Source organism: Ursus maritimus, unplaced genomic scaffold, assembly GCF_017311325.1.
Source record: "Ursus maritimus isolate PB19 unplaced genomic scaffold, ASM1731132v1 scaffold_2, whole genome shotgun sequence".
In the NCBI taxonomy this organism is placed as follows: domain Eukaryota; kingdom Metazoa; phylum Chordata; class Mammalia; order Carnivora; family Ursidae; genus Ursus; species Ursus maritimus.
Genome location: NW_024424452.1, coordinates 8,787,702 through 8,809,538, shown reverse-complemented (window position 1 = coordinate 8,809,538; position 21,837 = coordinate 8,787,702). Strand labels below are relative to the sequence as shown.

General features: G+C 63.5%; 3 protein-coding genes across 3 annotated transcripts in view; 2 read left to right on the top strand and 1 right to left on the bottom strand.

Annotated features, from left to right (window-relative positions):
* The window catches only part of LOC103670207 (ras GTPase-activating protein 4), a 25,708-nt gene extending 16,168 nt beyond the window's left edge, over positions 1-9,540 (top strand). Inside the window, exons 12-21 of the mRNA XM_040634902.1 lie at positions 578-690; positions 917-1,109; positions 1,324-1,461; positions 2,036-2,180; positions 2,434-2,600; positions 4,226-4,363; positions 5,351-5,486; positions 6,837-6,957; positions 8,695-8,759; positions 8,893-9,540. Of these exons, the coding sequence (XP_040490836.1) occupies positions 578-690; positions 917-1,109; positions 1,324-1,461; positions 2,036-2,180; positions 2,434-2,600; positions 4,226-4,363; positions 5,351-5,486; positions 6,837-6,957; positions 8,695-8,759; positions 8,893-9,014 (1,338 nt within the window). The 3' untranslated portion in view covers positions 9,015-9,540. The remainder of the gene's footprint in view (positions 1-577; positions 691-916; positions 1,110-1,323; positions 1,462-2,035; positions 2,181-2,433; positions 2,601-4,225; positions 4,364-5,350; positions 5,487-6,836; positions 6,958-8,694; positions 8,760-8,892) is intronic.
* Positions 9,541-11,076: 1,536 nt separating this feature from the next.
* Positions 11,077-14,536, top strand: POLR2J (RNA polymerase II subunit J). Its single transcript, XM_008698527.2, has 4 exons — positions 11,077-11,235; positions 12,325-12,414; positions 13,645-13,819; positions 14,348-14,536. Exons 1-4 carry the CDS (start codon positions 11,183-11,185, stop codon positions 14,381-14,383), a joined length of 354 nt encoding a protein of 117 aa, XP_008696749.1. The 5' UTR covers positions 11,077-11,182; the 3' UTR covers positions 14,384-14,536.
* A 272-nt stretch (positions 14,537-14,808) lies between these two features.
* Positions 14,809-21,837, bottom strand: part of LRWD1 (leucine rich repeats and WD repeat domain containing 1) — a 9,978-nt gene continuing 2,949 nt past the window's right edge. The window contains 11 exon segments of the mRNA XM_040634899.1: positions 14,809-15,093; positions 15,177-15,451; positions 15,620-15,717; positions 16,921-17,061; positions 17,169-17,241; positions 17,748-17,955; positions 18,095-18,204; positions 18,442-18,556; positions 18,638-18,757; positions 19,038-19,142; positions 19,557-19,697. Coding sequence (XP_040490833.1) covers positions 14,953-15,093; positions 15,177-15,451; positions 15,620-15,717; positions 16,921-17,061; positions 17,169-17,241; positions 17,748-17,955; positions 18,095-18,204; positions 18,442-18,556; positions 18,638-18,757; positions 19,038-19,142; positions 19,557-19,697 — 1,527 coding nt within the window. The 3' untranslated portion in view covers positions 14,809-14,952.

Below are 21,837 nucleotides of genomic sequence, written 5' to 3'. Positions count from 1 at the left end.
AGGAAGGTGCTGGGTCTGGTTAGGAGGCAAAGGAAAGAGCAAAAGGCATAGGTGAGGCAGTGCTCTGGGAGGTGGCAAGGAAGTTCTTTACAGAGGGGCCAGCTTAGAGCCCCCAGCCCCGTGGTCCTCTGTCCTTCCCCAACCCCCTACCCACTAGAACCTCTGCTTGTAGGTGAGGCTAACACCCTGTTCCGGAGCAACTCTCTGGCTTCAAAGTCCATGGAGTCTTTTCTGAAGGTGAGGTTGAGTGGTATATGGTCTTTGTTTCCTAGATGAGGAGACAGAGGTTCAGAAGGGCCAAGAGAGAGAGTGGGAGCTTAAGCTCCAATCTTCTCTTGGGAGCCTGGGCCCTTTAAGGCTAAGAATGTCGTCCGTCCACCCATGCATCCATTCACTCGTTCATTCGTGCAGTGTCATGCTGTCCTGTTTGTATGCCTGGCTGTATCGTGAGTGGACACAGCAGGCGGATGGTGCACGGGGGTGGGGTGGGGTGGGGGGGCTGGGAGGCCAGCTGCAGGGAGATGGCCGGCAGCTGGAGGCCAGAGGCAGGACCAATGCCACTCCCCACGGCCCCCAGGTGGCTGGTATGCGGTATCTGCACGGCGTCCTGGGCCCCATCATTGACAGGGTGTTTGAGGAGAAGAAGTACGTGGAGCTGGACCCCAGCAAAGTGGAGGTCAAGGATGTAGGGTGAGGCCGGGGGCGATCTCGGGGTGGGGGGGGTTGGGGGTGCCAGGCCCTTTTTGCAAGTGTATGTTTGGCTCTTGATGCCTGAGTCCTTCTTGTCGCTCTTCCCACCTGTGCGTTGCCTGTCTCCCTGTCCCTGCTGACGCCTTATTGCTCCTGTCTCGAGGAACCTCTGTGCCAGTCCTGTGCAGGGGCGCTGACCTCCATCCTCTCTGCGGGATCCACTCAGGTGCTCCGGGCTGCACCGCCCACAGACCGAGGCCGAGGTGCTGGAGCAGAGCGCGCAGACGCTGCGCTCCCACCTGGGGGCGCTGCTGAGCTCTCTCAGTCGCTCCGTTCGCGCATGCCCCGCCGTGGTCCGCGCCACCTTTCGGCAGCTTTTCCGGCGCGTGCGCGAGCGCTTCCCCAGCGCCCAGCACGAGGTGCGCCCCCTGCCGGTGGGGCTGGGCGGAGGGAGGAAAGCGGTGGGGGCTGGAGGAGCCCTGGCGTCCCCGGGTGCGGCGGCGGTGGTGAGGGGGGTTAGAGCCACAGGCAGGGCCGTGGGGAGAGGGAGAGGCAGGGTCAGCACCAAAGGCCCGCGGGCGGCCACACGTCTAGGCCTCGGGCAGTCCAGCCCTCCTCTCCCGCGCCCCCCAGAATGTGCCGTTCATCGCCGTCACCAGCTTCCTGTGCCTGCGCTTCTTCTCTCCGGCCATCATGGCGCCCAAGCTCTTCCACCTGCGGGAGCGGCACGCGGACGCGCGCACCAGCCGCACCCTGCTTCTGCTGGCCAAGGTGCAGGCCCGGGGGTGCGGGCAGGATGCCCAGCCGGGTGCCCACGGGGCCCTTGCCTGCATGGCAGTGTGTCCCCGACCGGCTCCTGGAACGCCGGTGGCACAGCACTTCGCAGTTGACAAAGCTTTCTCGTGGTCCCCCGAGCTCTGGGACAAAGAAACAGGCCCCTGGGGGGGGGGCGGGGGGAGAGATTACCCAAGGCCAAATAGTCTGTGCGTGTGGATGCGGAGTTTTTAATCCCCAGAACTACTTATTCCCAGGCGGCACCTAGCTGCCTGGCACCAGGCTGGGGCCGGCGTACCCAGGGAAGCAGTCTCCTATTAAACTTGCCGGGGAAGGCTAGTAGGTTGTCCTCAAGTAGTCTCAACTATCAGGTCCCGAAAGGCCTCAAGCTCCGTGATCGGTTCAGCCCGTAATGCCAGTGGGGATGGAATGGGCCCATGAGCAGCGCTTGTGCCGATCCTGCCTCCGTTTCTACAGCGGGAGTAGCACCTATCTGGTGGCGGGGCCGGGGAGGTTGCAGTGGGGGGCCCTTAACCCAGCAGAGCCTGGCCCTTGCTGCTGCCCCCCACAGGCGGTCCAGAATGTGGGCAACATGGACACGCCGGCTTCCAGAGCCAAGGAGGCTTGGATGGAGCCACTGCAGCCCACCGTGCGCCAGGGCGTGGCTCAGCTGAAGGACTTCATCACCAAGCTGGTGGACATCGAGGAGAAGGAGGGTGAGCACTCCCCGTGGGGCCCCACGTTAACCTCTCAGGTCCGGGTTTGCTCCGCCCCTGCCCCGTGGCCCCGCCCACACCAGCCCCTCTACGGCCCCGCCCACAGCCTTCAGGTCCCTTTGGTCGCACCCACAGCCTCTTGATCACGTTTGCCCCGCCCCCTGTCCCACAGCTGCCCTTACCCTCACGGCTCTGCCGCAGCCCCCACTTAGTCCCTGGACTCACATTTTGCCCTCCGTCCCTGGCCCAGCAGAGCTGGACCTGCAGCGGGCGCTGAGCTTGCAGGCACCGCCGGTGAAAGAGGGGCCGCTCTTCATCCACAGGACCAAGGGCAAGGGCCCCCTCATGTCCTCCTTCAAGAAACTCCACTTTTCCCTCACCACCGAGGCCCTGAGCTTCGCCAAGACGCCCAACTCTAAGGTGGGTAAGGAAGGAAGCAGGCAAGTGGGGATCCGAGGGGATTATAACACTCTGGAGGCCATCTGGGTGCCTGCCTCGGAGCCCATGGCAGGGCCCACCGGGATCATAGAAGAAAGCCAGGCGGGCCCAGGCTTCTGGTGTCAGCCATAGGATCTCTTAAGACCCGTGGGGAAGAAGCTTCTCTGCCCAGGGGGCAAGGGACGGGCAGCGGCTGCAGGGTCAGCCTTCGCCTCTTGGTGCATGAGTGGGGTGCGGGGCTGAGGGGTGTTTCTGGGAGAGGAAGGAGTGAGAGGGGAGCTGGGAGGAGTCCTGGTTTCCTGCCCTGTGTACCTAGGAAGTGTCTCAATCTCTCTGAGCTTTGGTTGGGGTCTTGGCATACCCATTGGGGATAATGGTCCATACTTCCCAAGTCGTTGAGGGTAGAGGAAGTGACCGCACTGAGGGTGCAGAGCCCGGGCCGGCACAGGGCAGGATCTCAGCCAGTGGTTTTACCGAAGGCCCTGGGCTGGCCTCCCGTCCGTGCTCTTCTCCCAGGAAGGGCGGAGCACACACGTCTTGGATGGATCTGCTGACCCCTAGCTGAGCTGACCTGACCCCACACCAGCCAGGCTCTGGGGACGGTCTGCTGGGGATACCCGACCCAACCCTGAGCAGCTGATGAGGGAACCAAGGGGGTGATGGAGCTCCCTGGGTGACCCCTCAGCCTGGGCCTCTCACTTTCCAGCTGCTTCCACTCCGAGCAGCTGCCCAGCCACTGAGACCCCTCAGCACGGACTGGCGGGGCCTTCCCTTATGCCTCTCTGGGCCCCTTCCCTTGCTTGGCACTGAGCTCTGCTCTTCTGTGGGCACGTCCGTGCATCCCTCTGTGCAGTGCCCTCTCTTCTGCCTCCTTCCTGTCTCCTCCTCAGCAGGTGTACCCCAGAACGGGCAACACATCCTCTGTCCTTTGGGAAGCCCCACCCCCAGATGTGTGCCCCGGGACTCCCCTCCAGGTTTTCCCACTCCTCCCGAGAGGTGGCACTGGCCTTCTCATCACTGAGGCTAGCAGGGCTGGTGGGCTTGGATGCCGGGGTGGGGGGGTGTGGGTGCTCTCCTGAGGGCCACGGGGACTGGTAACCTGGGTGATAAGGGCCCTGACGAGTTCTGATGGGAGACCCCAGGGGCTGGGGGCTGCTAGCCCAGGTTCTGCTTAGTAGGTTGGGGGCCCCTCGGGCGTGGATCCATCAGGCGTGCAGCTTCTCCCTGTCCTGTTTGTATCTTAACCATATTGGATGATGGCAGGAGTGGGGAGGGGCCAGGAGGCGGGGAAGGGAAAGGCAAGTGGGGGAATTACTCATAAGGGGGAAGGCCCAGGGCCCCGTCCGGCAGGTGCTACCTTCCAGGCCTGGGGAACGCTGGGCGTCCAGACACTTTTCCAAAGCTCAGATCTCCCGGGACCGCTGCAGACCCTCAAAAGGCCGGGCACTTGGTCACCGTCTGTCTGCGCTCTGTCTGGCTGGGGTCACTCACAGTAGGGAGTGCTGTGCTAACCCCCGGGGACTGCAGAGGGGGAGGCTGAGGCCCAGCACTAGGACACGGAGTGGCCCCGGCCTGGATCCTGAGTCTCCCCGGCCCGCCCACTCCAGAAAAGTGCCCTCATCAAGCTAGCCAACGTCCGGGCAGCAGAGAAGGTGGCGGAGAAGAGCTTCGGCAGCTCACATGTCATGCAGGTCATCTACGAGGACGACGCGGGCAAGCCCCAGACCGTGTACCTGCAGTGCAAGGTGGGGGCCGTGTGGGGGCCGCTGCGGGAAGAGCCACCTGCGGGGGTGGGGGTGGGGGGCTAGAAGGAGGCCCCAGTGAGTCTCCTACCCCGTCGTCGGCTGCATCAGGCCCAGCAGGGTGTGAGATCTGATGTGAGTGCAGTGTGTGTGTGTGTGTGTGTGTGTGTGTGTGTGTCCGTGTCCTGGGCTCTGCGGGCCTGCCCAGGCACCCAGTGTAGGTCTGTGCGTGGTCCAGTGTAAGGACGGGTACGTTCCCGTGATTCGGAGCTTCACACATCGTACGTGTTTGCGGGAAACTGGGTTTCTGAGCGTCTGTGTTGGTGCCCATGTGTTGTGCTGCGCGTCAGCACGTGATCATCCAGGTCTATGCAGGCGTGTGGCTCTGGGTGCCTGCTCTCAGATTTTCATCTCTTTATGTGCTAACTCTTCCATTCGTCTGAGAAGTATTCGTGGAGCCGGCAAGGCTCCAGGCGCGGTTCTCGCTGGTGGGGGTACAGCGGCAGGCGAAACCGAGCCCTGCCCTCGCGGAGCTTGTCTCCCAGGGAGGCAGACCGACCGCTAAATCGGTATTTAAAATGTCAGATGGTGGCAGTGCCTTGAAGGGCACAAAGGAGACTGAGAGAGGGAGGGGACAGAGTAGCGTTCAGCGGGGGGATGCTGCTCTCTGAAGGGTGGGCGGGAAGGCCTCTGACAGGTGGCCTCTGGGCAGGGGCATCGTGAAGGAGAGAATGTCCAGGGGCAGGACACGGAGAGGAAGGTGAAGTCAGAGGGGGTTTGGCTTGTCCCCGGGAGGGACTGTCCAAAGCCTCAAGGGAAAACGGTGGCCATCCCAGAGAATTGGCGGGTTGTACGCTGCCTGGGGAGGGCCGAGGGGCCAGTGGCAGCTGACACCCAGCCCGTGCTCTCCTCATCAGGCCATGTGCTTGGGAGCTGCAGGAAGGGAGGGCGGGCTTCCTGGAGGGGGTGACCGCTGACCCCCCCCCGCAGTGCGTGAACGAGCTAAACCAGTGGCTGTCCGCGCTCCGGAAAGTGAGCATCAGCAACCCCGGCCTGCTGGGCTCCTACCACCCTGGCGTCTTCCGCGGGGACAAGTGGAGCTGCTGCCACCAGAAGGACAAGTCAGGTGGGAGTGGAGGCTGGGCCCCTACGTGGCATCTGTCCACCCTGGCCGGGGCACGGCGCCTTCGGGCCCTGGCTTGCTGGCCTGGCTGGGGGCCGCCTGTGCACCTGCGGGAACGAACGGGCGGTGGGCCGGTCCCTGCAGGTACTCCGGGCGGGGAGGGTTCCGTGACAGGGGAGTTTGGGAAATGCTGCGTGGTGTGGGTCCCGCATGTGGGTTCATTGAAGGCCCTGAGGAGGCGTGGAAACGAGTTGGGTGCCGTCTCGAACGCTGTGTAACGCAGCACTCACTCACGTGACAGGGACCCTTTCTTGTGAACCAGTGCTCCGAGGAACACGCTGTAGGAACTGCTTGTGCCGAGGGCACGGGGGGCCCCTAAGCTGCCCTGGAGCCGCGGGTGGGGGACCCTGGGCACCAGAGGGATGGCCGAGATGAGCTGCTGCTAGAACTTTCCATGATGGTGGCAGCGGTACCCAGTACTGTGCATGTGCTCGTCATGAACGCATGTGGTTGGACTTAAACCATGGCCAGTATGGCCCAGGAACTGAGTTTTAAGTTTGTTTTAATTTTATGTAATTTTAATGATTTTATATTTAAGCCGCTTGATGTGGCTAGCTGGCTACTGTATTAGAGAGCTCAGTTGTGGAACTGTTAAGATCTTCCTTTCCTTACCTCCATCGCTTTACAAAATTCTTGCTCCCCGGTCTCAGAAGAGACTCCACACTTGGAGCCTCCAGCCTCCACCCCTGGAGCCCGGCACGGGGAGCCCCTGGGAAGCTGCTCCACCTGGTCCAGCCCAGCCCTGGGTCTGGGAGGGGGCAGGGGCAACTCATTACAATGGTGTCGCTGGTTGGTTGCCTGACCTGCAGCCGCTGGCTTTGACCCTCGTGGCCTGACCTTGTTATTGGTGAGGGGTTTCCCCAGGGCGCTAGGAGGCAGGATCTGGTAGCCCATTCTGTGCAGGACAAAACCGAGGCTTAATGCGGGCCAATGCCTCTGCCAAGGTCATAAGGCCGGCAGGTGGCAGGGCCAGCTTATTGCAGGTGCAAAGCCCTCAGCTTCCGTCCCCATGATCTTACGGTCCCAGGCTGCTCCCTCCTTCCTTCCAGAAGGGCAGCCATCCAGAAAGCTGTCCAGTGCCCTGACTTGTCTCCTGTACGGCTCGCATGCTCTGCAGTCGTGTATCTCCGGACTCAGGAGCCGCACCCGACAGAGATGAGCTACTGCCCCCCTGGGCCCCTGAGCCCATTCCTGTCCCTCTCCAGGCCTCGACGTCCCCACCTGCACTGCCATGAAGTTGGACGTAAGCTCTCACGGGGCCTGCCCGCAACCCTGCCCTCTCTGTGCCCCCAGATCTGGGCTGCGACAAGACCCGGTCACGGGTGACCCTCCAGGAGTGGAATGACCCTCTGGATCACGACCTGGAGGCCCAGCTAATCTACCGGCACCTGCTGGGCATGGAGGCCGCACTGAGGTGAGGAGGCCTGTACGGCCCCGCGGGAGTGTGGCGGGCGGGGGCCAGAGCTGGGGCCTGTGGCTGGTCTCCCACTGCAGATCGGGCCTGGCCCCTTCCTGCCTGTGGCAGTCACACCTGGGGAGGGGCACGTGGGTCTCTGGCATGAGGCTGGCTCATGTGAGGATGAAGGCCCAAGGGCTGCAGAAGCCCCAGGTCATTGTCACGGCCATGCCCTGCCCCAGGCTGCCCCAGCCTGCCAACCCGTCCAGCCTTCCCGTGGTGCCCTCGGAGCGCAGGGATTGTCCTCAGCCAGCTCTCTTGAGTTCCTTAATGCCCTGGTTCTCGGCCCTGGCCCCCGCTCAGAGAAAACCAGAATGCCTGCGCCCTGCCCCACTGACTTAGAACCTCTGGAGGTGGAGTCCGGCGTGGGGACAGCTCCAAGCAACCCGGTGCTTCCCTGAGCCTGCTGGGGTGGGGGCGGATTTCTGTCCCCCACCCCTGTCCCCGGGCCCTGGAGGGCTGGTGGCTGTTGTCCTTGTTCCTCATCAACTTTTCCAGGGTGTAATCTCTTCCTTAAAGCCCTTCAAAGCTCACGGGGTCAGACGAGAATGGCTCGCTCCCCTGTCAGCCAGAGTCTCCAGTAGTTTCCAGGTCTCTCTGCCGCCATATCCTTCCTGATGGTGTAGCCCTGTCACTGGCTCCCTCTCCACCCCTAGTCTGGCCCCCTGGCTGGGTGACTTCGTCTTCCATCTACAGGATGAAGCCACCACCCTGTCTGCTCTGTTTCCGGGACCCACAGTTGTCCCCCATTTAAGCCAGGAAGCAGCAGAGCAAAGATTTGAACCCAAGCCACCTTGGGTTTAGGTTGGTCCTGCCACAGGACCCGTGCCCCTGGGCCTGACCATAGCTCCTGCCTTGAGAGCTTCCCCACCTCCGGAACCACTTGGCCACCCCCCTCTCATTCCGCCTCACCTCCTTGCCATCGAGCACCCCAGACCTTCTGGCCCACCAGCACCTCTGATCCCTGACACGGTGGCCCGTCCTTAGTCCCTGCTGTACCCACTTCCCGTGGCTGCTGTAACCAATTACTGGACACTTGGTGGCTGGGGACAACACAGATGTCTTCCCTTGCAGTCAGTGTTGAATTAGCAAATGAGCAGGGGGTAAGGGACCGGTCCGACCCCACAGGCCCACGAAGGCATCTGAGGAAGAGGAGCCCGTTAGATCTTAGCAGAGGGACACAGCTCTTCCGAAAGAGGTCAGGGAGACCATCCAAAGGACCAAGCCAGTGGAATTCCTAAGTAAGGAATTTCAAGCCTGGGGTCCACGTGGCTGCTCGCTCTCCCTCCATGTAAGCTCCCAGGATCGTACCCGAGAGGGCCCAGGGATCTCTGGGGAACCCCGGTTAGGAATTGCCACTGTCTCCTACTCCCATAAGAAGGAAACACATTCCACGGCCAGTTCATACTGGGGACTTCTACGCCCCAATTGGCCCTTTTCCCCAGGGACCTCTGAAACAGGAGTGACGTGGTTCGAGCTTGGTTTCCAAAGTGCCCACTGTGGCAGAGGTGGGGGGGACCAGAGGACGCTGGAAGAGGGAAGGCGGCAGGTGACCAGACGACCACCACCTGGGCCCTGTTTCTTCCCCACAGATGAAAGGGTCAGCCCCCCACTTCCAGGAGGCCTGCACAGGGTCACCCAGCCTTCCTGGCAGGGGCAGCACAAGCTCTCACTCTGTCCTCCCCTCCCCTACAGGGAGAAGCGCCGGGAGCTGAGTGCAGGCACAGAGGCAGGCTCTGTGCCCACGGGCCCAGGGGAAGGTAGGTCCCTCCCCTCTCCTCTCTGGACTCCCGCAGTGGCCTGAGCTCCATCCTGGGGTGCTGTGGGCGGGGCCCCACTGCCCAGGGCCCTCTGGCCCTGGCTGCTCTGCCCTCACCCTGCATTTGCCTCCAGCCGCTGAGGACGCACTGGCCCAGCTGCTCCGGGTGCTGCGGGACCTCCGGGAGGCCCACAGATCCAGCCCAACCGGCTCACCGCCCTCGGAGCCCAACCGCCTGCTGGCTCTGCAGACGTGAGGCCTGCCCCCCACCCCCCCCGCGCCCTTGCCGAGCCCCCTGCCAGGTGCTTGGAGACCCCCGGTGCGCTTTCAGCTCTTCAGTTCACTCCCGCTCACTGGGGAGCAGGGCTTAGGGCTCTTGTGGGCTGGGTGAGTTGGGGAACCGGGGGTGCAGAAGGCCCGTTGTTGCCCGCTGGGTCTCTAGGGGACTTGGCGTGCTCCTGCTCCTCTGTGAAGCCTGGCTGCTCCCCGAGGCCCCTGCACCATCGCTGGCACTAGCCCACACTCGCCAGGGATCCTCTCTCCTGCCCAGGGCAGACCTAGCCAGAAACCACCCATGGGATGGTCCGGGCCTGGGAGAACTGATGCTCCTTGGACCCAGAGAGGTGGGAGGGAATACGGAGCCCAGGAGACCAGGCCTGGACCTCAGCATCCCCCAGCTCCTGGCCACCACACCACCTGCTCCCCTCCGGCCACTGGCTGGGCCCCTGGGAGAGCTTCGCTGGTGCTCTGTTGCTGACAATAAACCTGCTGTGACAGCCTGGGCTCTGGGGTCTTGTGATGGGGGTCGGTGGAGGGACTGGGCCTGGGGACTCCAATGGCTCCTTGGGGGTGGCCAAGGACGGGGTCCACCAGCATAGGCTTTGTGCATCCCCTCTGCCCCCTCCCAGGGGGACTCGTTTCTCCCCCCAGCTGCTGGCCTCACCATACCCCTGGGTCCCACTGCTCCATCCCCCACAGGCTAGAGTCTGAACATGCCTCCCCTTCCCTTCCTGGCCCAGGGGTGGCTGAGTCTGTGCCACCCCTCCCCCATCACCAGCACCCTGTTCTCTGGCTCCTTCCTCAGGGCCTCACACAAGTCCTCACGCCTGTTCAATCTTCTTGGGTTTCTGGGACCTTGTGGTCAGGAAGTACTGACCCCAGGGTCTCCTGCTCCCTAATGCGAGAGTGAACGGGAAAGAGGTGTGCATTTATGGGGCTGCCACAAGTAGGAGCCTGGATTTGAACTGCATACACACAGGGGTGACACCTACCACCCTCTCCTCCAGAAGGGTCCTGGGGTGGGGTGGCTGCTGCAGCCTGAAGAGAGGTTACAAGTGTCTGGCACTGTCCCTACTGCTCAAATACCCCCAACCCCCTGGGTTCTATTAGGCAGGAAATGCCCCTTTTGGGTAAAAACTACACCCCTCCCCCACCCCCAGCCAGCCCAGTTAAGTAGCCATCCTTGGCCCAAACTTTGCCAGGATAGCAGAGAGGTGGAGGTTACAGCCCCAGGGCATTGTCCCCTCATTGCCTTCTATTCCTCCCCAGTTAAAGAGCACCTCCCTCCCACCACTTGGCCTGGAGAGTCAAGACTGGTGTGGGTCTGGGGCAAATGCCACTTCCTCGCCCCAGGGCCCAAGGCTTCAGTAGGGAATGGCTCTTCCCAGGAAGTGCTGTGGAAGCTTCTGGGTTCCTTGGTGGCTGCTCAGCTGCTGTAGCTGCAGTAGCTAATTGGAGACCCAGACCCTTGATTCAAACAGCGCAGGTGGGGCCTTTACACCAAACTGCAGTCTGCAAAATCCCAACCAATGCAGACGGACTCCGGCCCTCCACGCTCCTGTCTCCCGACCGGGTACACCTGCCTGGCCCCAGCCCTCACCCGCTGTCTGCCTAACAAGCGGCTCATCAGGCCACAGGGCCACGGGGCAAGCCCAGACCACGCCGCCGGGGTCTCATAGCAGGCGGCCTCCGCAGGGGGCTTATCCGCACCGGCCGAGGCCCAGCCACCCACGAGGCTTCTCCAACCCTCCACCGGCCCCACTGCGCCCTGGCTCCATTTTCCACTCGAGGGCCTCGCGCTGGGTGCTCCAAGGGCACATTTCCAAAGCAGGATCAAGGGGCACGGGGAGCGGAGAGAGGCCCCGCAGCGCAGCGAGGGGGCGCCGAAGCGCACCTATAGGGAAGCAAGCGCACGGACGGAACTAAGGGCTCACGCATGCGCAGAACCACGCACCTCCCTCCGTGCCCCGGGCTTTCCTCGCGCCTGCGCTGCGTCCTCCGGGCCGCTAGGGGGCAAGCAGCCGGTCTTCACACGGGGGAAGCCGTAAACCGGAAGCAGCCGCTAGCCCGGAAGAGCTGGTGGTATAGGGTTTTGCTGGCGGTGGAGGCGGCTGCTGCGGCTTGGGAGGCTGGTGTGGCGCTAGGATGAACGCACCTCCCGCATTTGAGTCGTTCTTGCTCTTCGAGGGCGAGAAAAAGTAAGTGGAACCGGCGGGGGCGGGCCGGGGGTCGCGGGCGGACCCTGGGGCTTCTCGGGCTCGCCCACTGCTGGGAGACGGAAGCAGCTTTTACTGTGTCTGCCAAACTTGAGGCAGCCCTGCCAGGCGGTGGTGAGTAGCCCCGTTCCGCAGAGGAGGAAGCTGGGGCTCAGAGAGGCTAAGGAGCTGCCCCGGCGCACGGGAAGTGGTGGTCTGTATGGGAACCAGAGTGCCTGGTGCCACAGTGCTTTCCCTCCGGGATCCGGCAGCCTCCTGGCCGCCGCCTTCATCCTTCTGCTGCAGCCAGAGAGGGCTGGCTCTCAGGCTCACGACCTGGCCTGTGCAGAACCTTCAGGGGCTCCTTGCCTGCAGAGTGCGAGGGAATGTAGTCTCCCGGCCTCTCAGCCTGGGCCTGGTTCCTGGCTTCTTCATTTTGGGCTTTCCTGGTCTCCGTATCTTTGGGGATGTGACTTCATCTGCCTGAGGCCTGCTTTCCTCCTCTGGAAAATGGGCTTCTTGCTGTATTAAACCACAGGATTTTCTCTAAGGGGAGCTTAAGGAGGTAATCTACCAAAAGTGCTTAGGCCAGGGCTCAAGACGCAGAAGACTGTCTAAAACATCGCTTTTCCTTAACAGCCTGGTGTGTCGGGCTCTGTGATCTAGCCCTTGCCAGCCACTTCGTCTCCCCTGGGAGCAGTGTTGACAGCTGGGGCCATTTTGCTCCCCAGGGGACTTTTGGCAATGTCTGCCAACACTTCTGATTGTCATAAAGGGGGTGCTGCTGGCAGCTAGTGAGTAGAGACCAGGGATGCTGCTCGTATCCTACAACGTACAAGACAGCCCCCTACAGAAGAGTTATCCACCCTAAAATGTCACTGGTGCCCAGGAGCAATCCAGAGTAGATGAGGGTCTCACAGAATCAGGGCATAGCCCCTCAGCTGCTGTGAGTCAGAGAGGTCTTTATGGATGAAGAGATTGAGGAAGGCTTCCAGGAGGAGGTGGGACCTGAGCCTGCATTGAGGGCAGGATTTAGATTTGGGGGAGGAGAGGAGCCCGTGTTCCTCATCTGTTGCTCCTGCCTCTTCCTAGGATTACCATTAACAAGGACACCAAGGTACCCAATGCCTGTTTGTTCACCATCAACAAAGAAGACCACACGCTAGGAAACATCATTAAATCGTAAGTTCCAAGTTCAAGGCTCTTGGGCAACATTTAATGGGGCTCTTTGAGGCAAGGCACACATTCTGGAAGATTTCCCGAAGGCTCTCTGAGCTGCAGGAAGGTCTGGGCGCTTGCTCTGGTAATTCACATTCCAGTACATTTTCTCCAAAATGACGCTGTACCAGCCCGTTTATCTGCCGGAAGGAAGCGATTGTGCGGCCAGCTAGAGAAACGTGGGTCTGCTGGTGTGTCTCTGCTGAGGGGCGGTCGGGGCTGGCTGCCACCCACCCCTCTGTGGGACCATGACCTCTGGGACACCTGGCACGCAAAGACAGATGTGCCAGAGATTGGATTTTATTAGAAGAAGGGGAGAAGGTGGGAGAGAGGCTCTGGGTTATCCGGTGCCCCTGGTGGACAGTGGATGTGGGTTGGTGGGTGTGTGTTTACACCAGTGAAGTCCTGACCAGGTAGGTGGTCAGCGACGTGGTTGCTGTTGTGACCCAAGCGCTGTCATTTCTCTGCTGAAAACACCGTTGGTGAAGCCACGTCTTCCCGGGGTTTGCACGTTTGAGGCCAGGGCAGGAGCCCGTCCGCCTGGTCTCTGGGCTGAAGGTGGGAGGTGGAGTTGGCGTCTTGTGTCTGGCTGACTCCCACCCTGAGCCACGCCAGTGGTGCCCCCAGGCCCTTCTGGGGCCTTGCTGCTCCCTCGCTCTGGGAGGCGGGTCCGCACCTCTGCAAGGGCCCTCCGTCGTGGCGCCTGCTGGCTTCCCGGCCTTGCACACGGGGCCCCAGGCGTGTGGGCAGCAGCTGCCAGCCTGTGTCGCCCAAAGGGCTGCCGTTTCACTAACTGCCTAGCCCCCCCCCAGATGCTCGTTCTGGGCTCTGTGTTCTGGCTACTGAACACGGGCTGCCTGGGGACGGCTCTTTGGGGCTGTCGCAGGGTCCCGGACTTCCCCTGAGGGAAGTCGGCAGGAAAGCCTGCTTACCCGCTGGGGTCTTTGATCCTCACGGATGTAGGTGGGGGTTGGGGGAGACGTCCCCCATGAGGTAGAAATTTTTCAAAATGTTTCATGTGGAAGATTTTTTTTTTTTGGGAAATCAAGAGCAGGGTACTAGTGGGGTCAGCCCCCTAGCCGTACTGGCTTCTAGGCCTCAACCCGGTGGTAAGAGTCCTTGGTTAGAGGCCTGGTAGCCCCCAAGGGGGCCAGGTCAGCCTCCCGGGTCACACTGCCCGTTTCCGTCCCTCAGACAGCTGCTGAAGGACCCCCAGGTGCTGTTTGCTGGCTACAAAGTCCCCCACCCCTTGGAGCACAAGATCATCATCCGAGTGCAGACCACCCCGGACTACAGCCCGCAGGAGGCCTTCACCAACGCCATCACGGACCTCATCAGCGAGCTGTCCCTGCTGGAGGAGCGGTTCCGGGTGAGCGGCCAGGCGTGCAGGGCCGTGGGGCTGGGTCTGCCCAGAGCTGCGCTGTCAGGACGAGCCCTGGGTGGGTTCCTGAGTTATGGGGGGACAGGGGAGGCGGTGACAGAGCAGCCATGCCCCCACAGCCTTGAGCAAGTGTGGACGAAGGGGCTATGGAGTCAAGGCCGGGGGCCTGCCGTCTGCAGGCACGGGTGCGAACCGTACTGTGTGCTCCGGGGTCTCCTGGGGGGCGTGTCGCCCTTGGGGACTGCTCCCCCAGGCCTTCTCCGCTGAGGCCTGGCTGCTTCCAGGATACTTGGGTGGAGCTGTGCAGGGAGGGGCCGCACGGTTCTGTCCATGCGGAGGGCCAGAGTCCGACCCCCGGGTGTAGAGCGGGAAGGATCCGAGGCTTGTCAGGTTTGGGCTTGTGTCACCGGCACCTCAGGCAGAGGGGGTGGGGGCGCTCAGGGACCCTGGGGTGGCCCTTCCAGCCTCCTCACCCTGGCCCTTCCAGCTAAGTGGCTGCTGCCCCTCTCTCCTCAGGTGGCCATTAAAGACAAACAAGAAGGCATCGAATAGTGGCCTGAAGAGTCTTGCGTGGCCAGTTCCTACGCTGCCCTGGAGAGGAGAGCAGCTCCCCCAGCCTCGGGGCTGGCCCAGTGAGCCCACCCGCTGGAGTCGCTGTGTCCCGCAGTCTGTCTGAGCTTGCTAATAAACTGCACAGGAAAAGGCCTGGCTGTGGGCTGAAGCATGGGTGACTCCGCGGGCCGTGGGGCTGCAGGGAGGTCGACGGGCCTGCTCCCGGTACTCTGGGGCCACGGTGCAGAGCGGACAGGCCTCGGGACCCAGATTTCTGGCTGAGGAGGTGGTAGGACCAAACTCCTTCTAGACCAATCCCCAGGAACCCGAGCGAAACACTTGCAGGAGCCTCAGCTCCCGGCCCTGCCTGTCTGGCTCCGAGAAGTGCCCAATGGGGTCACAAACAGCTCTCCAGGCTTCTCTTACACAGCAGAGAGTTTAATAAAAATATCCCCGATAAAAATATCCTGGTCATTTACCCCAAAGCTGAATAACTTAAGTCGTGTCCCCAGGACTCCCCACCCACCCACCCACCCACCCCCGCCGAGGCAGGGGCGCCCCGGCTCTGGCTACTGTCTCCTCCAGATGGCTACGATGTTGGAGTCCGTCAGAGCAGTGAGATAGGTAAAGGTGGGGTTGGCCACCACCGTGTTCACCATGGTCTTCGTCACCATCTGGCCGAGGGCCCAGGGCTGGGGCCACTTAAGGATCTGCGGGGGTGGGGGGAGAGGGGGCGGGGCTCCAGCTTCCAGCTGCGCCATCCCGGAGGCAGGAGGGGGTGGGGGGTGCCTACCTGCGTCGGGGCCTGGGGCGCTGCCGGCAGCGGAGGCGGCTGAGACATGCGCCGTCGTGTGTCCTCTCCCGTCACAGAGATCTATCATCTGAGGTGGGGAGTGGTGACGGGGCCGGGGGCCGGGGGGCGGACTCATGGACAGTAAGTGGCCGGCGGCTGTGGCGGTTGCAGCCGGGCCAGCACCACCACCGCCAGCGTGGACTGCTTGCCCCGGCCTCCCCACGTCTGGCTCCAGCTCCACAGGTAGATGGTGCCCAGGCCATTCCCCTTGGAGGCTGGGGGAACAGAGAACTGGGTGGGGGCCCCCTCTAGCCACTTCCTGCTGCACAGTCGGGACCCCTGAGGATTCCCCCGGCCCTGGGAGAAGCCACCCCCAGAGGCCTTCCCGGGGCCTATCCCGGCTCCCAGGAGGCCAGGCTGGCCCGCGAGCAGCGCCTACTCACCCACCACGTCCTCATTGACAAACGCCAGCCCGTCCACTCTCCGCCCGGCTGCCTCTGAGCCGTCGCCCTCGGGGAACAGGAACTCCACCTCGCACCCCCTGCGGGGCGGGGCGGATGCTGTCAGCGGGCCCCACCGTGTGCGCCCCCACTGTGCCAGCGGCTGCTCTGCGCCTGCCCGCCTCAACTAGGAGAGGAGACCGGAATCTGTTCCCAGCCCTGGAAGGAGAGCCAGCAGGGCCGGGGCGCAGGCAGGCACAGGGGTGCGCGCTCAGCAGCATTTAGGGGCCGGTGGCAAGTGCCTGCTGCACATTCCCAAGCCGAGAAGTGAGGGGGATCACACTGCTTGAAAAGGCAGCCAAGTACCAACAGGAGGAGAAGCAAACATCTGATGCGTGACCGCCACAGGGCTTGGGGACCAGACAGACCTGGGGGGGGGGGCGGTGGGGAGTTCAGGGCTTCACTCCCAGGTGCGGCGTGGGCCCACAAGGGCACTTGGCTAGACAAACGCCACCGCCTGCACTGATGCTTTTGTTGTTTGCCCCCACGTAGCAGCTGCCTCACTGCTGTCACCTCCCCCCACCCCCAAAGTGCTTCCCAGACTGGTCACAGCACTGAGGACAAAATTCGTGTCTTACCACGGCAGGCCGAGCCAGTGTCCCCTGGCCCCGGCAACCTTGCCACCTCATCTTGTGCCGCGCCCTCCCGCTTCTGACGCTGGGCTGGACCTCACACAGCCCCTCGCCGCCACCCCTGCGCGAGCACCCTCCCTCCCGCGACCAGCCTGACTCTGTTAGGCTCGCGTTAGCCTAAGGACCCTACCACCACCAGTCACCTCGCCACCGTCCCCTTACTCTCTTTCCTCCACACCTGACGCTGCACTTTGTGGGGTTTTAACACCTTCTGAAACAGCCGCCTCTGCCACGAGGCTGGGGTCCGCCCGAGGGCGGGGATGCCAGGCCGAGCACGGTCTCTGGCCTTCCGGGGTCTCCTCGCTGCCCAGGCACCATGCCAGCCCCCTCCTCCCCTCCAAGGTGAGGTGACCACGGCTTCGAGAGCTGACCCAGCCCAGTCCCACAGCCCAGCAGCTGGCAAGGAACAGGGCACAGGCCTTTCCTTGAGAGACCAGAGGAGGTGGGGACAGACCAGCCCCATGAAGAGGCCCCTGCAAACAGCCTCTGGCTGCCCAGAATGGGGCATAGCTTGGGTCCCACCCCTGGCAGATGGGCTGGGGATCAGACATCTGGACTAGCTGCTGCCTAGCTCCGGGGCCTGGCTTTCAAGGCCTCCCCGCCCCACCTCACCTCCTCTTCTGGGGTTGGTCCAGCCGCACGTCCCAGCAGCAGAGGCCGCCCTCGCAGCCGGCCAGCAGGTAGGCATCCGGGCAGGAAGCCACGGGGCAGAGGCGCAGAGGGATGGAGGTGGTATCAAGGGTGAGCAGCTGGCTGCAGGCAGAAGGGGAGAGAATGAGGCCATGGACCCGGCCACCCTAGCAGCAGCCCCCGCCGCCCCCCGCCGCCCCCCGCCGCCCCCCGCCGCCCCCCAGCCTCACCTGGCCTGGAATTCGTAATCGTGGTTGGGCACCCCGAGGTCCCAGAGGATGATCCGCTTATCATAGGAGGCCGCTGAGGAGGGGATGGGAAGGGGAGGGGTGGCTCTGAAGAGACCCTACTCCTTCCGGCAGGTTGCACCCCAGGCTGAGACCGTAGGCACAAAGCCGGCCCCTCCGAGGCAGGCAGGGCCATAGCCAGGAGACGGGAGACTCGAGGCCGCCGATCTCTACCTCTCTCTCAGCTACCACGGCCCGCGCCAGGCAGCCCTCTTTTTGCAGGCCTCCGCTCACACAGCCCTTTCTCGGCCTTACCACGCTTCGCTGCGGGTACCCACCCAGGTCACAGGCTGGCCCAGCTGCCCAACCTCAAGGCCACAGAGCAGGTCAGGGGGGAAAAGCAGGATCTGAGGCCCTGACAGTTGCCCACAAAGTCACGCTTCTACCCCGGCCAGAGCTGACCCCGGCGGCCCAGGGTGAAACCCGCCAGCCCCAGGAGCTCCCTACCGTCCTGGGGAGGGCGCACGGTCGGGCTGCAGGACAGGGTGCTGGGGACACCTCGGGTGGGGGAGAGGGACTTACTGAAGAGGTGGGTCTCGTGGGTGGGGCTGAAGCAGAGGGTGGCGATGGCCTTCTTGTGGGCCCGGATGACCCCGCAGCAGAAGCCAGCTCGCACGTGCAGCAGCCGGACCAGGCCGCGCAGGCCCGCGGCCGCCAGCACGCTCCAGCGTTTCTTGTGGCCGGCCTGCGTCACCACGGTCAGGGCAGTCCAGGCCACTGAGAAGAACTCCTGGGGACGGGCGGGGTGTGGGCGTCACAAGCAGCAGAGCTGCGCGCGTCTGCGAGGTCAGGCCGGTGGAACGGAGGCCCGGCAGGATGGGGTCAGCCCCCCACCCCCAGCACCGCAGGAGCAGGCCCTGGGCCCTCACCTCGCCAGGTGCCTTGTACTTGTGCAGCACGATGCCCGTCTGGCAGTCTATCACGCACACGGCCTCCCCGCCACACGTGGCCACGGTCTGGGAGGTGGCCCCCTCGTGCCCTGTGTTGAGGGGTCAGCCCCAGTAAAAACGTTCTCCGCGGAGTTTCCCCCCTGCGGCTCCTTGCGCCTGGCCTTGACGCTACTTCACGGGCTGTCTCTCCCAGGCCGCCCATCCACCGAGGCGCCCCCCTCCAGGTGTCATTCCCGGGCCCCGTCTAGACAGCTGGTCCCACTCATGCCCTGGGGCGCATGCCCTGGGGCGCTTGCCCTGGCCCTGCCTGCCCACCGAGGCTGTACCCTCCTCCCAGGCCGGCTCAAAGGCGCAGGCCCAGAGCTGGGTCTCCAGGTCCCGAGGGCTGTTGTTCTTGCTGTGACACTGCAGGAAATGCAGGGGCTCCAGGTCCGGGGCAGGCTGTGGGGGCAGAGGGGGGGGTCACAGTTGCCCCAGCCCGTGCTCCCTGCCAGCTGGCTCCCTGCCCCCTTGCTCGCTTACCTGGCTGCCATCAGAGCCCGGGGGGCTGCCCTCCACGCAGTTTGAGGAGGTACATGCCCGCTTGTTGGGGCACCGGTTGACTGAGACGTCATCCGGCCGTTTCTTGGCCACGGGCCTGGCCTGTGGAGGGGGGGTTGGGACCGGGCTGAGCGCCTGGGGACCACGGGCCCATCTGCCCAGGGCTTGCTTCCTCGGCATCACAGGCTGGACTGCACCCCCCCATGGTGGGGAGAGAGAGCAAGGGTTGGCCCAGGGTCAGTGTAAACAAGCCGGGCATCAGGGGCCGTCTTAGGCTCATTTCTGGGACCCCTGCACCCCATCCCTTTTCCCCAGTGTCCCTAGGCAGGAAAGGCCAAAACAAGCCTTTGGAGCCTTGGGAGCCGCATGGTTCCACACTTACCCTGGGTTCCTTGGCTGCTGTGGCTTTTGGAGGCCTCTCTGGGGTGCCTGCCTCACGCACCTGGGTCCCACCAGAGGCCACCAGTTCCTCAGAGATCATCCGCACCTATGTGGGCCAAGAACATCGGGGAACTAGATATGGTCCTAGGGGCCCCCCGACCCCTCCCCCAGATGCCAGGGCCGAGGGAACCTGTGCTTCCAGAGGTGGGAAACGGCCTTTCCAACCAATAAGTCTGCCTTCCCTGACCCACACCACTCTCCACCACCCATCTTTTTTTTCTTTTAAAGATATTATTTCTGCAAGAGAGGGAACACAAGCAGGAGCAGTGAAAGGGAAAAACAGGCTTCCTGCTGAGCAAGGAGCCCGACTCGGGGCTAGATCCCAGGCCCCTGGGATCATGACCGGAGCCAAAGGCAGGTGCCCCTCCACCACCCCTCATGGCCAGAGACCTCTAGGGCCGCTGAAGGCCATCAAGGAGCTGGGAGAACGGACTCCCAGTACAGCAGGGTGAGGTCATACCCGCCACTGAGTGAACTCGCTGAGGGACTCAGGCCCATAGCGGACATCCCTGACAGCAGACTTCACAAAGTCAGCCTGGGCCTTCTCTGCCTCTTCCTCTGGGCTCAGGGTGGCCTTGAACTTCTCCCAGTGAGCTGTGACCTGGAACAAGAGGGACCAGAGTCCAGCCCGGCCCATCCCAGATCTCCTGGACCCTCTGCGGTGCTCCTGCCTCCAATCTTACGGCCACAGGTGTCTCCACTTCACCGCCTCCTGGAAGCCTCCCTACACCACAGCCCTTGCTGCAGTGCACAGGCCTAAACAGCGCGCGCACATGCACACACACGCGCGCACACACACACACACACACACACACACACTCAACGGCCCCGAGGAGGAGGAGTTGGCCCAGGGTACAGTTCCTGTGAAAGTGTGTCAGCCTCCCGGGCCAGGCCCTGCCCGCACACCCGGAGAGTAGGACCTCTAGGGACAAGAGGCTCGGAGCACAGGCTAGGGGATAAGCACTGGTCGGGGTCAGGGCAGAGAGTCCCCGGAACCCCCACTCAGAGTCCTCCAAACGTCCATTCTGTCGCTCGCTCTTCAGGGCCCCCCGAGTGCTCCCAAACACCAGAGACACCGGCCCCCTTACCCGGCTGGTCAGCTCTCGGTTTAGGTTCTCCACCTGAGAGCACGTGGAGGACGCATCCTTGCCATTGACCTTACGGAGCTTGGGCAGGAGAAAGGAGACTTTCAGGTTGTCACTGACCTGGGGGATGAGGGAGAGTGGCTCAGCCCCACACAGTGCTGGCCCTCGGTCTCTGGGGCAGGGAGGAGGGGCACTTACAGTCAGGAAGGGGTTGCCCTCCAGGCTGAGCTCCTCGAGCTGCGGGAACTGGCACAAGGCGGTGACGTCCCCCAGCTGGTTGTTGGCACAGCGGAGGATGCGCAGGTGGGCCAGGCCCAGGTTGGCGGGCAGCGTCTCCAGCTGGTTGTTGGAGAGGTCCAGCTCTTGCAGCTGCGTCAGGCGGCTCAGGAGCTTGGGGTCCAAGTGCTCGGAGAGCAGCTTCAGCCCGGACAAGCTGGGTGGGCGCAGACAGGGAGGGCTCAGGGGGGCGGGCAGGCCTCCCGCCTCGCACCTGGGGCAGTCCCGGGTGCCTGCGCTGGCTCTTCCAGCAGAGGTGCTCGGGCACGCGCAGCCTCTCCTTCTTAAAATCTTGTTTACTACTTTACAACTGCGTACAGCTGGCCCCTCCAGAACGCTTCCCCGGCCCTCTAGGGGAGCTCCTCTGTGCTGCCCAGGGCCTCAGGACTAGCTCAACAGGCTGCTCAATACCCCATCTGCGGGACTGCCTCCACCACAGCCCGAGCCCCTTCAAGGGAGAGGCCCCTCGGAACCCAGCCCGCCCGTCTCATAACGGGAGCCCGGCGTTTGGCCCGAGTTCGGAGATTCCGCCTAACCAACAGGGCGATAATGGGGCCGGGCAGGGAGTGGGCAGGGGTCCCAGCCTTTCTTCCCGACCGGCCGGCAACCCAGGCCCGGATGGCGGGCTGTGTGGCCGCGGCCCCGCGGTCCCCGTCGCCCCCCAGCCCGCCTTACTCCAGGCTCCGGATCTTCCCCAGCCGGTCGCTCTTGGGACGCCCTCGCTGCATGAGCAGCCGCGCCGAGAGGGGGCCCATGGCGAGAAGGCGCGGCCCGCGCTGGCCGGTCGGCTGCACCGGCGACCGGCCGAGTCCGCGCCTCCTGGAAACCGACGCTAACGTCCGCGGCAGGCGGAGTTCTGCAGGCGGCGCCGCGCGAGCCAGCAGTTGGCGACGACCGGAAGGAAGCGGCCTCGCGGACCTCGCGCCCCGCGGGCGGACTACAACTCCCAGCGGCCCCCGCGGCCCCGCGCCTGCGTTCTGGTCTCCAGGACGCGGCGATGGCGGCTGCGGTGGTGGCGGCCCCCGAAGTCCTTCGGGAATGCGGCTGCAAGGGCATCCGGACGTGTCTGATCTGCGAGCGGCAGCGAGGAGGTGACCCGCCCTGGCAGCATCCCCCGCAGGTGAGGGCTCGGGGAGGGGCCGTGCCATAACTCCCTTCTTCATATGGGGAAACTGAGGCCCAGAAGATGGCTACGAAGACGGGCCCCGGATCAACCCGTGTCAGGGGCCTTCGCGGTGGGGGCGTTGCAGGGTGAGATGAGCGCTTTGAGGGGTGGGCTGTGAGCGGGGAAGGGGCTGGAGTGGGTGCCGTCCGAACACTACTCCCCTCTGAGCCCTGGGGAGAGTGTGACAGCAAACCTCCACGTAGCCCCCCCCCCCC

What these genes read in the sequence shown, in the direction of transcription:
- POLR2J (XM_008698527.2), top strand. Translation starts at nt 11,183, where the DNA reads ATGAACGCACCTCCCGCATTTGAGTCGTTCTTGCTCTTCGAGGGCGAG. An exon ending in CTAGGAAACATCATTAAATC is followed by an intron (nt 12,415 to 13,644) that starts GTAAGTTCCAAG and finishes TCCGTCCCTCAG; the next exon opens with ACAGCTGCTGAAGGACCCCC. An exon ending in TGCTGGAGGAGCGGTTCCGG is followed by an intron (nt 13,820 to 14,347) that starts GTGAGCGGCCAG and finishes CTCTCTCCTCAG; the next exon opens with GTGGCCATTAAAGACAAACA.